The sequence below is a fragment of the Vanessa cardui genome, chromosome 28, assembly GCF_905220365.1.
Source record: "Vanessa cardui chromosome 28, ilVanCard2.1, whole genome shotgun sequence".
NCBI lineage: Eukaryota > Metazoa > Arthropoda > Insecta > Lepidoptera > Nymphalidae > Vanessa > Vanessa cardui.
This window is the reverse complement of record NC_061150.1, coordinates 2,663,434-2,679,162: the sequence shown is the minus strand read 5'-3', so window position 1 is coordinate 2,679,162 and position 15,729 is coordinate 2,663,434. Positions and strand designations below refer to the sequence as shown.

The 15,729-nt window shown below is 31.7% G+C and overlaps 2 protein-coding genes across 2 annotated transcripts; one reads left to right on the top strand and one right to left on the bottom strand.

The window, feature by feature from the left end:
* Nucleotides 1-10,786: 10,786 nt before the first annotated feature.
* Nucleotides 10,787-12,200, bottom strand: LOC124541550 (DNA-directed RNA polymerases I, II, and III subunit RPABC3). Its single transcript, XM_047119468.1, has 2 exons — nt 11,792-12,200; nt 10,787-11,075 (listed from the first exon to the last, which is right to left on the bottom strand). The coding sequence occupies exons 1-2, from the start codon at nt 12,082-12,084 to the stop codon at nt 10,916-10,918; spliced, it is 453 nt and encodes a 150-aa protein (XP_046975424.1). The 5' UTR covers nt 12,085-12,200; the 3' UTR covers nt 10,787-10,915.
* A 583-nt stretch (nt 12,201-12,783) lies between these two features.
* LOC124541557 (H/ACA ribonucleoprotein complex subunit 4) lies at nt 12,784-15,125 on the top strand. Its single transcript, XM_047119475.1, has one exon. The coding sequence runs from the start codon at nt 12,948-12,950 to the stop codon at nt 14,496-14,498; it is 1,551 nt and encodes a 516-aa protein (XP_046975431.1). The 5' UTR covers nt 12,784-12,947; the 3' UTR covers nt 14,499-15,125.
* Nucleotides 15,126-15,729: the final 604 nt, after the last annotated feature.

Sequence of the window (15,729 nt, the reverse complement as noted above, 5' to 3'; positions counted from 1 at the left end):
ATAACAATTATTCATTATTCGAAATAAGTTCATTACAATGCTGATTTAAATTAAGAATTATTGTCTATTTATATTGACTTATTGATAATTTGATTGTTTTTTATTATGTATCTGTTATTGCATTGTTATATTAAAAAAACAATCATAATAATAGTATATTAAGAATAAAAATGCCGGAGCTTTATTTAAAAATTAATATGTTTTAAATTTAATATTTAGTGAGAAAGCACTAACTATTCTATCCCAACATCCGTCGGGTTACGAAATTAAATTTATTTCAACTGACACTTAATTTTTTTTATTTTAAGTAATGTTATGTTCTACGTATTTAATATACTTACTGCATTACTTTTTATATCCCTTATTTCTTTTGTTATACCAAAATTCAAAATAAACATAAAGATAAATATTTATTCTTTATAATTTTATAACATAGATTATATTTAATAATTAGATTTTTTTTTAAATTCACGTAAGTTGTCACATATGTTGATTTTTAATACAAATATTTAAATAATAATAATTTATACGCATATGCGGATACAATAATTTTTTATAATAATATATATTTATTTTCTTAATAAATAATAATTAGATGAGGTACCTTATAAGATTCCAGTAAGAGATGCACAAAAACCATGAACACAAAACATTTTTACATTTAAAATAGTTTCCATTTTTAAATAAGTTCAAATCACAAACACTAATTATTAATAAACGTACTCATTATTTTATTTATTATTAACATAATTAATCGATCACAGGCTATAATATAATTAAAAAAAAAAAACACTCAATGATTAATTGAAGGTTTTTTAATAGGTAAAGATCCTTTAAAAAATTAAATTACACTATAAAACACCTTTTAGTCAGTTTATAATCACTGCACACGTTGTAAAATTAAAAAGATAAAAGGTCAATAATTGACCTTTACGTCACGTCCTCACAAAAGTCGCTAGTTGACTGACACGGCAAGTTTCCCGTCCCTCTTCAACCCACGTCCAGAGGGATAAGGGAGGGAACGGGAGGGGGGATAATCCCGAGGTGTTCGCGAGTAGTGATTTTTAACATTATTATATTTAGCTATTCAAAACGTGTCATTTATTTGAGCCATATCTGTTAATTATGTTTATTAATTTTAATAAAATATTCAAATACCTAAATAGGTTTATACCTACTATGTTGGTAGGATTATAGATTCCTTTTAAATAAATGATGATATATTTATGCTTTAAGAACGGGTAGGGGCCGAAATAACAAAAAAACAGATATAATATTATTTTTAAATATAAGTGATTTGTTTAAAATTTATTAATAAAACCATTATATTTAAATTAATTACACGTAACAATCGCTTTTAAAATCAAAGTACTTACATAATATAACAATCTTTAAATAAATGATTTAAACATATGATTGTAACAAATACATATACCTATCACAAAATATAAAGAATTAAACGCTAATTAAAAGAATTAAACGCTAATTATTTATAAAATGGTACACAAAGAAAGGTATTTAAAAATGCAATCCGACAAATAATATTAATAAGTACTTACTTAAATCTACTTAAGTTCTAATTACAAAAAAAAGGAAAAAAATAAAAATAAAATCATCACAATATAAAAAACCACATCAGATTATTCGAATGTACATCATAAAGAACCTTTCTTGAATAATATATCCATTTCGGAATCGACTAAAGTGACTAAACAAAGAACCGGTTTAAAAAAAAATAAAAACGTCATTTGCATTTGACGTTTGCCTCTTCCCGCCTCCACGCGCGCCGAGCGCTCATTGGCCGCTTGTAAGCCAATGAATTTAAGGTACGAATTTATTTAGTTTTTTTTTTTAATTGTATTTTAGTTTTGAAATAATGTTACTTTTATAATAATGTTTTTAAAATATTCGAAGGGGTCACATATTGTTAAGACTGTTTTGTAAATATTTTGTTTTATTAAGACAAACAAGTATTTTCTTGTAACGTTTTAAAGATATTGTGTGGAACTGTTTTATAAAAAAATATTATTATTTTTTTTAATTCCAACTGAATAATCTTTTGACGTACTATTTTTGTTTGTTAATTTTAGTTTCTTAGTTCTATTATTGTATGGAAACTTATTATCAGGCTGTCTTTAAATATCTTTGATTACTTGGTATATTTTTATTTTATCACAAAATATTTTTTATTTAATTTAATTTTACGTTCTTTATTTCAGATGAGAGATGAGTTTAGAATATAAATAATTTATTTTATTTATTTTCACTTTGTATCAGTTTGTGTCTGTCATTTAAACTAATAATTAGTAATATTATTATAATTTGACGACATTCAGCTATATAAACATATTTTACATTAAAATTCTTAACGTTCCCCTCTTTTGTCACTGGAGGCCCTAGGGCAGTTGCCCTGGCCCCCTAAATCCGGATTTTAATACTACTTATAATAATACAATGATACGTTTATAGGGAACTGAAAGACAAAATCACAAATTTTTATTTCATATTGAAGTGTTACTATTATTTATTTATAAACAATCTACCACCGGTTCGGAAACAACCTAGAACCTAAGAAGAACCAGCGAAAGAAACCTAGCAGGAATATATTATACAATAAAAATATATATATTATCATATACTGTTGACTTCCAAGCAGGATATGTTAATTTAAATAATTGTATTTAACTAACATGACATTGTATTTTTTAAATGTTGAAAAAGAGTAATTACTGAGTTTCTTGGCGGTTGTTCTCGGTAGAATATACTTTCCGAACCGGTGGTAGCTTCACTTAATTGTAAAATGACGATTCAAAAGTGCTTATGAAACAAGTTTATTTTTATTATCCGAAACCAGGAGATAGAGGTCTGAAGGCCATGAAATGGTAATTATTAAAGATATAAATCCAAGCGAGCCCGTGTTAAAAAGCTAGTATTAATAGAATCGGAAAGACAACATTATAATTAATGACACCTCGCCTCGTTAGCGCGCGCGCCATTTTGTTACAAATTGAACCAATTTGGCGCGATGTCTTACGAGGGTTGCCAGGATTTTATTTAATGAATATTATTTTAATTATACTGGCAAGGAATAACTAAAATGTTTAGTTTAGTTTTGAAAATAATTGTATGGTCTTATTATGGATAAGTTACATAATTAACAATTATACCGCGTTTTTTGATCATAACTCATAATTGAGTTTAGATAGATAAAGGCCTTATAGATTTACCACGGCAGTAAATATGTATGTATAATTAATTGTTTTAGTAAAATTACGTATGTGTAATGCAACATAGTGTAATAAAATATTTCAGTCTTCAAACTCTTTTCAACGCAGCTTGAGTGCTTTTCAAATAATACAAAAAAAAATACGCCAAAATTATTTACATTAAAGACAGTACACATAAAATTATAAAAATAGTTCATGTACTAATAATAATGGCTTTATATGAGGGCTTATGGTACCCACCAAAAAGGTCTTTTTTTCTTTAAAAAATATCAAAAGATACATTATATTTTACCCGTGCCCGACAACCCTATTTCAACTTTCACGCCTATATAAAAACTTTTTATACGAAACGACAACGAAACAGATTATACTAAATCATTCAAATACTGGATGTTAAGCCGGCTTCGCTCATAAAATAATTAAAACTAAACAAATATAAATATACCGTATAGTAAGACACCACCGTATAGTGCGACACAACTCAGATATACCATCGGCAAAATTCGTAAAACCGATCACATCCGAATTAAGTACGCCATCAAAAATTATCAATATTTATCTTTTATGCGAATATGATCTTTATTTATTCGTATCCACTTTAATTTGACTTCCAAAATTCCGATATCAATTTCTTCGACGTTCAAAATTATATTTTCACAAATCCATAGCGATTATACATTTTTACGACATTAAAGATGCTCCGTAGATATGCAGAAAATAAAAGAAGATTCCTGGTCATTTATAGAGAACTAATGTATATGTTGTTGTTATACAGCTGAGTTATTAGCAAATCGCATGAAATATAAAAAGCTTTGTTTACCTTTATTCCTACTTCCATTGGATACTATATATAGTTTTGCCTTATCGTATCGTGGACGTCGCGTACGACGCGAAGAGATGAAAATATAAATTTAAAACATCTTATAAAAGATCGCTATACATATTACTAATTATAGACTGCTACTTCACTCGTCTTTTAAAGACTGGTCAGCTTAAAACCATATCTTCCTTGAATATTACACTTGCTTCATATTATGACGACTTTCATAGTCGAGTCGTGTGTACACCGGTTTTCATGGGTACACCACTCCGAGGTCCCGGGTTCGTTCGGCCGAGTCGATGTAGATTATCATTAGTTTTCTATGTTGTCTTGGGTCTGGGTGTTTGTACCGTTACTTCTGACTTTCCATAACACAAGTGTTTCAGCTACTTACATTGGGATCAGAGTAACGTATGTGATGTTGTCTCATATTTATTATTTATTTAACCTTTTGACTAAATGCATATATGTAGGCATATAAGATTCTATTCTTTTTATTAGGACGACTCGGTTAATGAAACAAAAATGAGTTTCTCTGTAAGAGAAGATTTATTGGTTAGTTCTACATACATAACATTAATAAAAATAAAATTTATTATAGATTGTATTGCTTTTCAAAATATAATATTTTCGCACCTGTAAGAGAAACGACAAAAGGTTATTTTAATATAACAAACATACAATCTAGTCTATATTAATATTATAAATGTGGAAGTATCACACTCACGACCAAACCGCTGAACTGATTTTGATGAAATTTGGTATGAAGCAAACTTGAACCCCTATGACATCCAACACCCAAAAACATGAGCTAAGGCGGGCGCGACTATTAGTTTTGTTATATGCATAAATTTAAATTGTTTTTATTTTTTAATTTCTTAGTAAAATATATCGTACTTACTATATTATTTTTGCAAAGCAAAGCAAAGCAACAGCCTGTAAATTTCCCACTGCTGGGCTAATGGCCTCCTCTCCCATTAAGGAGAGGGCTTGGAAAATATTCCAATACGCTGTTCCAATGCGGGTTGGTGGAATACACATGTGGCAGAATTTCTATGAAATTAAACACATGCAGGTTTCCTCACGATGTCTTCCTTCACAGCCGAGCACGAGATGAATTATAAAGACAAATTAAGCACATGAATCAGCGGTGCTTGCCTGGGTTTGAACCCGCAATCATCGGTTAAGATGCACGTGTTCTAACCACTGGGCCATCACGGCTTTATTATTTTTGCATGCAGTTAAAAACGATTTCGAATTATATACCTGCGTATATAATTACAAGCATTTTTTCATACAGTGTCTTGTTAGATTCCGGTCTATTTACATTTCTAAGTAGAATTAAAATATATACTAGAAACATCAAAGGATGCTGTTGTTAGTGAAGAAAGTGCTTGGCGCTAATGAGCATAGTTTTTGGCGCCAAAAACTATACGCTACATCGTGAACAGGTATTATACCACCCTTTCCGTTGATACAAAGTACAAACTACAAAATGGCGGATTTTTATTTTCTTCAATTTATATATCTAATTTGAACTATTTAATACAAAAAATAGTTTAACTTAAGAAAGGATTAAAATTTTACTTCTTATATTACTTTATTACAATTTAAGAAGCAGTTGTTTGTATTATGTAATGATCATTATCACTACACAGTATAAAACAAAGTCGCTTACCGCTGTCTGTCCCTATGTATGTTTAGATCTTTGAAATTACGCAACAGATTTTGATGCGGTTTTTTTAAATACATAGAGTGATTCGGGGGTATGTTTGTGTATATAATACATGGATATACTACATAGATAGTAATGAAACACTGATAATTTTAGTTTGTAATGTGATGTCGTAAATAAACAAATTCTGTAGTAGATTTAGTATCAGTATTGCACCCGTGCGAAGCCGGGGCGGGTTGCTAGTATCTAATAAATTCCATACCTGCAATAATAAAAGATTACGAGACAAATGTCCGCTTTACTTGCGTTTCATGATATATCAAACCTCGTTAGGTAGCCTACATGTTTTGGATGACAATCTACCTCATATGTGTTCAATCCGCATTGGAGCGCGTTAAGCGTTAAAGAGTGTCAGAAATGAGCCTCAAATACTCTCAGAAGAAGACTTTAGCCCAGCGATGTGATAGTTTATGAATAAAAAGCAGATCTGATATCGTTTTTGAAACTGGGTCAATATGGTGATGTAAATTTATATAGAGATTCGCCTTTTTGTATGTATGTATATGTAATGTTTGAAATGTAGAAATCGGTCTTTAGGTCTTGTTTATTTTCCACATCACATAAGAAACTATATTGTCCATGTATTATATACAAAAATCTTTCTCTCCAATCACTCTATCTGTTAAAAAAACCGCATCAAAATCCGTTGCGTAATTTCAAAGATCTAAACATACATAGTCGAGATGGCCCAGTGGTGTTAATGTGCTTAATTTGTGTTTATACCTAATTCATCTCGTGCTCAGAGGTGAAGGAAAACATCGTGAGGAAACCCGCATTTCCTCTGTTTGCAAGACTTTGTTTTATACTGTGTAATGATGATTAATTGTAATTTTGAGTCAATTAATACTTGAAAACACACACCAGGATAATATTTTCCGTCCGATTTCCCGCACGTGTCTCTCAATGGTCCCTCGATTACGTCCCCTCGGAGCCCTCGACAGCGCGTATGCTCACAAAACTGCTGTACAATACATACGTCGACAAATTTCTCGGTTAATTGATTTGAATTAGACCAATGATATTCTAATAAACAGATATGTTATATCCATACTAAACAACAGAAAACAGTGTGCCGCGCCGGGGACCGTTTATTTTACATTTCGTTAAAAGTAAAAAGGATAGCTTGATAAAAACAATAAGTAAAAGGGATAACTACATGTTTTAATTACGCAAAACGTATTAATACGTAATTATGATGTATTATAACGTATTACTACGAAAAACGACTAAAGGCAAACGTCCCAATTAGGACGTTTTCTAGTCTTGACTTTTTGCGCGTTAATAACATATCTGTTTACTACAACATTATTGGTATTATACGAAATATTATCAAGTCGTGGATTTTGTTATTTTCTTCCCGTTCCACACACAAACCTATATAACCACATACGCTACTTTTTTAAAAACGCGAACAGAGCCGCAGGTGACTGCTAGTTTTTTATATAGTCAGTCATAACTATATGGAGAACATATTTAAAGGCGTTCTCGTTATAACAAGGTATAGTCACATGTCCCGTGGGGGGCCTGGTAATTGGGGGCACGTGCTCGTAACGATCAGTGACTCGGGGCCCGGAGACGCGCCGCTGCGCTGCGAACGCTCACACATATGCCTCAATTAGGAAATCACTAATAAAATTCCACAGTCATTTTTAACTTTGCCGTTTGATTACGCATATATAATAAGATACGCGAAAATATAATCAATTTACCATTAACAAAATTTAAAAAGATTTTTAAAACTTAATAAATAAATAAATCATATTGTTCATTAAAAGAGTACTTTTTAGAAAGAAACGCCTGTAGTTAGGCTTGAGTTCAATCATAGGACACTTACTGTAAATAACAGCATTGTAAATCTATTTATTTGAAAAGAGCAACTATGCGAGTTTCTTGCCGTTTCTTCTCGCTGGGAGCTTTCAGAAACGGTGGTAGTATTTAATTATTGACGATTCAAAAACGCTTCATTGTGAAGTTTACTTGAATAAAATTGATTTGATTTGATAAATTTAAGTCATTTGCAAAAAATAATGCAAAAAAATCTTTGCAAAAAGAGTCGAGATGGCCCAGTGGTTAGAACGCGTGCATCTTAACCGAAGATTGCGGGTTCAAACCCAGGTAAGCACCGCTGTTTCATGTGCTTAATTTGTCTTTATAATTCATCTTGTGCTCAGCGGTGAAGGAAAACATCGTGAGGAAACCTGCATGTGACAAATTTCATATAAATTCTGCCACATGTGCATTCCACCAACCCGCATTGGAACTGCGTGGTGGAATTTGTTCCAAACCTTCTCCTCAAAGGGAGAGGAGGCCTTTAGCCCAGCAGTGGGAATTTACAGGCTGTTGTTGTTGTTGCAAAAAATACATTGGTGAAGAAGACATTATTCAATACAATATTATACATACAATGAAAAAGCGTGGAATTAATACTTGTTGACTTCCAGGCAGGATATATTACATACATATAAAATTGTAATTAACTAACATTATTCGAGGCAAGCACCAACGATTGTTCATGTGCTTAATTTAAGTTTATAATTCATCTCTTTTTCGGCGGTGAAGGAATACATCGTGAGGAAACCTGTATGGAAAACTTACAGGCTGTTGTACGTGTGTAAGTCTGAGCAGTTTCAAAACAATACGATTGCATGATAATGCTTGAATTCCTGTTAAATAAACAAATATAACTTGTGTTACTGATGGTAGCTATTTTTACAGCCTTTCTATACTGACGAAATGATTTCACCTCACATTGAACGAAAATCGTAACCGCCATGAAATACCCGGCACTTATGACGTTATGGTCAATAGAAGTGAGAATACAAAACATTTTCCAATAGAACACATACATGGGCGGAGCTATCTCTTGTAGACATTCAACGCACACAGATACAATTAAGGATGTCTATTAGTATTGAAGCATTTTTTTTTTAAATATCGATTTATTTATTTTAATTTATACTTTAATTAAAAATTAATATTCTACTTTTGTACATCACTATAAAATAATAAAATTAATGGTAATTTATATAGAAAATAATTCTTTCAATAGCAATCAATTTATTATTTTATTCTTATTTAATGTAAGGCAAGAATTCGAAGCTCGTGTATACCAAAAAGTTGTTAGGCTTTATGATCTTCTTCCATGGTCTAGATACAACGCTATATAAAAGTTTCGAAACACAGGATTAAAAAATGTAGATTGTTTCTTTGTGAATAAAGTATACGTCAAAAGATGGCGCTAAAATAGACACAAGATAAACATCGATGTCTGAAAGGCTTTATTTGCAAAATTTAGATTTTAAATATTTGTTCCACTTTTTAATACGATTTTTTTAATCCAGGTTTCTGGAAATAAATATAATAATCATTAATTCCCGTTTTTTGCTGTTATAATAATTATAAAAAATAGGGCCTTTATCAAAACTTAAAGTTAAGTAGTTTGAATATTAGAAAGTTAATTATTAAATAGTTCTGTGTTGCACCACAAGAGGTCGTCAGTAAATACAGCTATTCATCGCTAGATGTCGCTTTACTGTAGTGCATATAATTATTGCTAGGTGGCGTACCTTTCATATAGTATGATATGATTTACTACAAAAATCTAAATATATGCTAAAGAATAATAAGCAATTTACAAATTAAAAAAATAAAAGTAAACAACACTTATTTGTATTTAAGTACTGTAAAAATATTTTGTAATGCACGCTTTTTTCTCAAATTGCACCAACAACTAATTTTGTATAAACCTTTAATTAAAAAAAGGTAAACAATGAATGTACAAAATATAAAAATATATAATTATTTAATATTTATGAAAGTTTGCATCCATGGAAAAACTCAAAATTCAATTCAACTCAAAATTAATATTTAAAAAATAGTAAAAACCTATATAATTGAATAATATTTCAATATCATCATCAGGCCATTTTTGTCCACTGCTGGACATAGGCCTCTCCAAGCGCACGCCACTGTGGTCTTTCTCCGGCTACTCGCATCCAGCTCCTGCCCGCCGCCTTGCGTATATCGTCACTCCACCGTGCCTGAGGACGTCCTACACTACGTCTGTTTGAATAATATTTGGATTGTGTCAATTGTAAAACAATAACTTATTTTTAATTATTTCTTCTAATAAGTGTGTTATTTAATTATGGCTAACATAAAGAGTCTGGCGTAACGCTGATTTTTGAATTAGGATAATGTATCCCGCACTAGAGGGCCTTCGGTGCTCCTCTAGGCGCGGCGCCGGTATGTACACTCAGCAATATGGGTAAAGCCGCCTCTGGTGACCACTTCCAATCATGTGGCCTATATATCCATCCAACCTACCAATGACATTAAAGTAAAATCTCATAGAACTCTACTGCTGATTGATATATTCGCCGTATATTCTGGTTAGAAATAAAAATTCTAAATTTAATATGTATAAATTTAATTTTTATTCTTATAATAACTTAATTCTATAGTGATATAGCATTTGTCATACTTTTTATCAGATTACTTCAGACTTATTCTTTGATACAGGTGGCTATTTTTCTTAATCATAAATTAAAATCCTAGTGTTTCAACCACTGGGCAGTCTCAAAAATAAAATTGATATTTATCTAATTTAAACCTAAAAAATCAAAACTAAATCTTTAAGTGGACATATTTCCTATCTGTCAGTTTCAGTGATAATAATTCATCACTAATAGAATGAACTGGGAATGAGATGCTTTGGCTGTGTGTTATATACTTGTGCATCAATTTCATAGTACTTTTAAAAATATATTAACATTAACTTGTGTTAATCAATCTCTTCTGTACCAATCAATCTACCGACTGTCCTGTCTGAGAATAGAATTGTTTACTATAGTAAAGATACCACTATGGTAGAGATAAAAAGACTAGTGAGCTGATCTTACTTTGTGCGTGTGGAAAGAATTTGTTAACGTAATGCTATAAATATAGTTTTTAGTATACAGCACTCACAAATAATGTAGCTTTTTATCATTAAAAATAGAATCATTAGTACTAAATATTGACCCCAACATTCAAACAAACATATTTTCCCCATACATAATATTAGTTAAGATATCAGAACTATCATTAGTATGTAATAAAAAGAATGACAATTGTTACAATTTATCATAGAAACTAAAAAGCGAGTTTCTTCATTAACAAGTACATGTGCTGATCCACTTCGAACCCGTGCAAGTTGTTTGCATCTCCTTGCAACCTCATCAGCAGTCCACCAAAGGAAACATACGCAGATAACCTTGACGCTGGCTCCATAGCTACTTCATCACCATCTATCCTGAAATAGAGAGTGTTTGTTTTGTAATAATTTAATTTACTTGTTGGTAAGTCGTATTGTGATCAAGTATGGTTAGTTACTATGATATTTAAGTCTATACAATGCTTAATATTGTGGGTTTCTGGTTTAAAGTGTAGGAGAGGCAGTTATCACAGGCTAAAACAAAAAACATCTTAGTTCTGAAGGTTGGTGACCCATTGGTGATATAAGGAATGATTAATATAACTCCAGTTTCAATGTCTATAAGTAGAGTAGAGTACAGTAATGTCGAGCCAATTACTATCATTCATCTGTTTTTTTTTTTTTAAATAATAATAATATCTATAATTATTTTGTACAAGTACTATAAGTGAGGCAATTTCATGATATATAAATCAAAGTATACATTTGTCTAAAAAAAAGAATAGAAAGTTAAAAACTTCTATCGGTGAAATAATAAACTTAACAATAAAGCATTTTTGAACTACGAATATTTTAACTCTAATCTCCATTCTACAAAACTGACTTGTAAGGAAATCTGCTTGAAAATATACCACTTGTATATGTTTGTGTGTATCGTAATAAACCTAACTCACTTCATAGGGGATATGTTATGCCAATGAATTGTTTATATGCCAATTATTTAAATGGAGTAAAAAGTTACAATGTACAAATATGCATTGGATGCAAGAATGCAATAATTTCGACTAGATGGTCCTTATAGAGTAGCTACTAACCTATAAACCTTTCCGTACATAACATATTCGAAACTGTCCGCTCTGTTACCCTCTGTTTCTAGAGGATTCCATTCACCGCCATCGGGATACCCGTTCTCTCTGAGTGTCGTCGCCAGCACCAATCTGAACTTGTCACCTAACTCCATTGGATATATCCAAGAATTTATATCTAAGATGAGGTCCATTTTAAATGACTCTGATTCACAGTGCAGTCGACTCACACGATCGAACTTTTTGCCTTCAGGGTCCATGTCTTTAACGTTAAAAATATCTTCGAAAAGAACTCCCGCCATTTTGATTAAAGGTTATAACATTAATATTGAAAATTTGAAAATAAACAAGTATTTAAAAAAAATAAGCACGCCGCCTGTGGCTGTGGCTTCAATTCTTACTTGACAAGTTGACAGTTGACAGAAAGACATTTGATTTTGATAAAGTGACGCTCGATAAAGACTGTCAAGTATAAGTTGGCGTTCCTGTGGCAGCACCTGCTACACCATTTGTCTTACCACTTTTTTGTTTATTTTACCAATATCTCCCTAGAAAATAATTCTCTACGTCTCATTTTTAATAGATTTTGGGTAAGTTTTCTTAATAAGGGTAATTAAAACAAATAAGATATAAATGAACAAAAAAAATTAGTACATGTTTTTGCCACACGCCAACTTACACTTGACGTGCTATAAAAAACGCGTGCTTAAAAATGAACTTAAATTTGCTCTTTCTTCACGCTGTGATATTTAAAGATGTACAAATATTTGTTTATTTATCGATGTGTATATATATTTCTTACAAATCATTAACAAATAAATAAAAAGGCTTAGGTTTAGTTTTATCAATTCTTTTTTTAATAATTACAATCCAGTCTTCCGAAATAATTACTGTTTTATTTTCTTTAGTAAATAAAATTAGATTTATAATAAAAATAAATATTTTCGGACGAATTTAAAAACTTTGTCCTAATTTTACTCTGTGGTATAAACATACCGCATCTGTCACTTGTCACACGGCGCCCCATGAAGCTAACCTCATGTGCTGCACGTGTTGAATAACAATATATACCCCTATCCACAAAGTAGGACTGGTGAACAATTTCGTTCACTTTTCATGAATTAAATACATTCAGTTTACAATTTGATATATATCATCTGCAAAGATGACTGATGTATTGCAATCCGGCACGGAGGTGTTTTCGGAAAAGAAGAAGAAGAAAAACAAGGAAGGAAAGGAAACAGTTACTCTGGGTGCATATCAAAAGTTAGGAGACTTCAAAATCGAACCATCGGAGAGTGTAACCAAGCTCGATACAGCGTACTGGCCTCTGTTATTGAAGAATTTCGATCGCCTCAACGTCCGAACTAACCACTACACGCCGCTGTCCTTCGGTAGTTCGCCTCTAAAACGCTCGATAGCCGAATACGTGAAGTCGGGATTCATAAATGTAGACAAACCCAGCAACCCTAGTTCCCACGAAGTCGTATCGTGGATAAAAAGGATATTGAAAGTGGAAAAAACCGGCCACTCGGGAACACTCGATCCGAAGGTAACAGGTTGTCTGATCGTGTGCATAGACAGAGCCACGAGATTAGTGAAGTCCCAGCAGAACGCTGGTAAGGAGTACGTGGCCGTGTTCAATTTACACTCGGCTGTAGAGAGCTTGAAGAAAGTCACTCAAGGTCTCGAGAAGCTCAGGGGAGCACTATTCCAGCGTCCTCCTTTAATATCAGCTGTGAAGCGTCAACTCCGTGTGCGTACAGTGTACGACAGTAAACTACTAGATTATGACCAAGAACGTAACATTGGTGTATTCTGGGTCAGCTGTGAGGCAGGTTCCTATATACGTACGATGTGTGTACATCTGGGTCTCATGTTGGGTGTCGGTGGTCAAATGATTGAGCTCAGGAGAGTGAGATCTGGTATCCAAGGTGAGAAGGAAGGCATGGTGAGCATGCATGATATATTAGACGCACAATGGGCCTACGAAAACCATAAAGATGAAACTTACTTGAGAAGGGTCATTAAACCTCTGGAAGGTTTATTGGTGGCCCATAAGAGAATCTTCATTAAGGACAGTGCAGTTAATGCTGTATGTTACGGTGCTAAAGTCCTCCTACCTGGTATTTTGAGATACGAGGATGGCATCGAAGTAGATCAAGAAATAGTTATTGTGACGACAAAAGGAGAAGCCGTTGCATTAGCCATCGCTCTCATGACAACGTCAACAATGGCGTCATGTGATCATGGCGTAGCAGCTAAGTTAAAAAGGGTCATCATGGAACGAGACACGTATCCCAGAAAATGGGGCTTAGGACCTAAAGCATCCCAAAAGAAAATATTAATACAGCAAGGTAAACTAGACAAATATGGTAAACCAAATGAAAACACACCCTCGGAATGGTTAAATAGTTATGTAGATTACAAAGCAAAGAAAGATGGTGAAAATGGAGATGTTGACGCTGATGCCAGTAGGAAGAGAACAGCAAGTGCCTCAAATGCTGAGGATCCTAATAATTCTATTGAAGTAAAGTCAGAGAAAAAGAAGAAGAAGAAAAAGCGTGACACTGAAGCTATGGAGGGTACAGAAGCAACAGAAGCAGACACCACAGTGGATGCTGATCAAACGACAGAAGCGGCTGATGACTCAGTAAGAAAAGAAAAGAAGAAAAAGAAGAAGAAGGACAAAGATCTCGAGAGAGAAGAGGAATAAATAAACATTTGCAGCTGTATATTTTTAACAGAAGGGAAATATATTGTTGTAAAATGATAGTCTTAATAACATTCATGAAAATAATTTTAAGGCTGTATAAGTTCTAATCTTGGTCAAAAAATATTATAAAATTTTAAGAAATTGTCAGATTTCATAAAAAAAACTCTTCAAAATAAACTTGAAAAACATAAATGTTAGTAAGAATTTAGACTCAGTGATAACAAGTTTTGTATTATTCAACTCAACACGACAGTTTCATTGAAACAATATTTTTTAAATGAAAACTAATGTAAGTAAAATATAGGCTTAAGCAATGAAATAAAAAACTTTATTTTTAATAAAAATAAACTTTAATATGTTTTACGGGTTATATTTGGTTGCATTTAGTAGTCCATATTAAAACTACGAAGTTTTTTGCAGATTTAGACACATCCATTTTCCGTTTGACTAAGCTTAGCCATTAATAACTGAAAAAAAAAAATTTTTAGGTTATGTCGCACATTCTGAGAAATATCCTAATATCAGTGTAAGAAGTAAGAAAGTTTTTAGTTTAAGAATAAAAGCGTGAGATAACTATGATATATCTAGTTAGTTTAAATAGATTTTGTACAAAGATTGTGAAAACGTCAAAAATATTACTCAGGTGTTTATTTTTAATAACGCAAAAAACATTGGCACGTGTGCTATTCCGAATGTTTAAATAATTAAAAATAGCATCATATTGTGATTGGTTAATTCTTTGTACAAATTTTATTTTAAGTTAACTGTAGTTAAGGTTTTATTATTGAAACTATGTTGTTTATCAACATTAAAATATAAAGTTATATATGTGATTTTTTTTCGTAATTTATTTACATGGTAGAGATGACAAGAAGAATGCAATTATCAGACACACTACCTATTTCTCGTTAATGGTGAAATAGTAAAAAAGTGACACAAAAGGTTTGCCTTGAGTAAATGTTATTTAAAAATATTCATTTAAGTTAATTATAAATGCCAATAAATTAAACTAATTTTAGGTAATGTCCTTAGCTATTTTAGCGTCTTTAAAAACAATTTGTGGAAACTATTTAAAACATGTCAGTAGACAGTTGTGCGTAACTTTGCTTAAAGAAACCAATTTTAAAATGAGAGTAAATCCTTTGCTCGATAATTCTAATAATTCAACGTTAGTTATAATAATACAAAATATGGTGCTCACATAAATAAAAAAAAAACGTTGCAATATTCC

Bases quoted from the DNA above. Each gene is read 5' to 3' on its own strand.
- LOC124541550 (XM_047119468.1), bottom strand. From the start codon at position 12,084: ATGGCGGGAGTTCTTTTCGAAGATATTTTTAACGTTAAAGACATGGAC. The intron at 11,076-11,791 runs GTTAGTAGCTAC...TCTCTATTTCAG, and splicing joins ATGTACGGAAAGGTTTATAG to GATAGATGGTGATGAAGTAG.
- LOC124541557 (XM_047119475.1), top strand. From the start codon at position 12,948: ATGACTGATGTATTGCAATCCGGCACGGAGGTGTTTTCGGAAAAGAAG.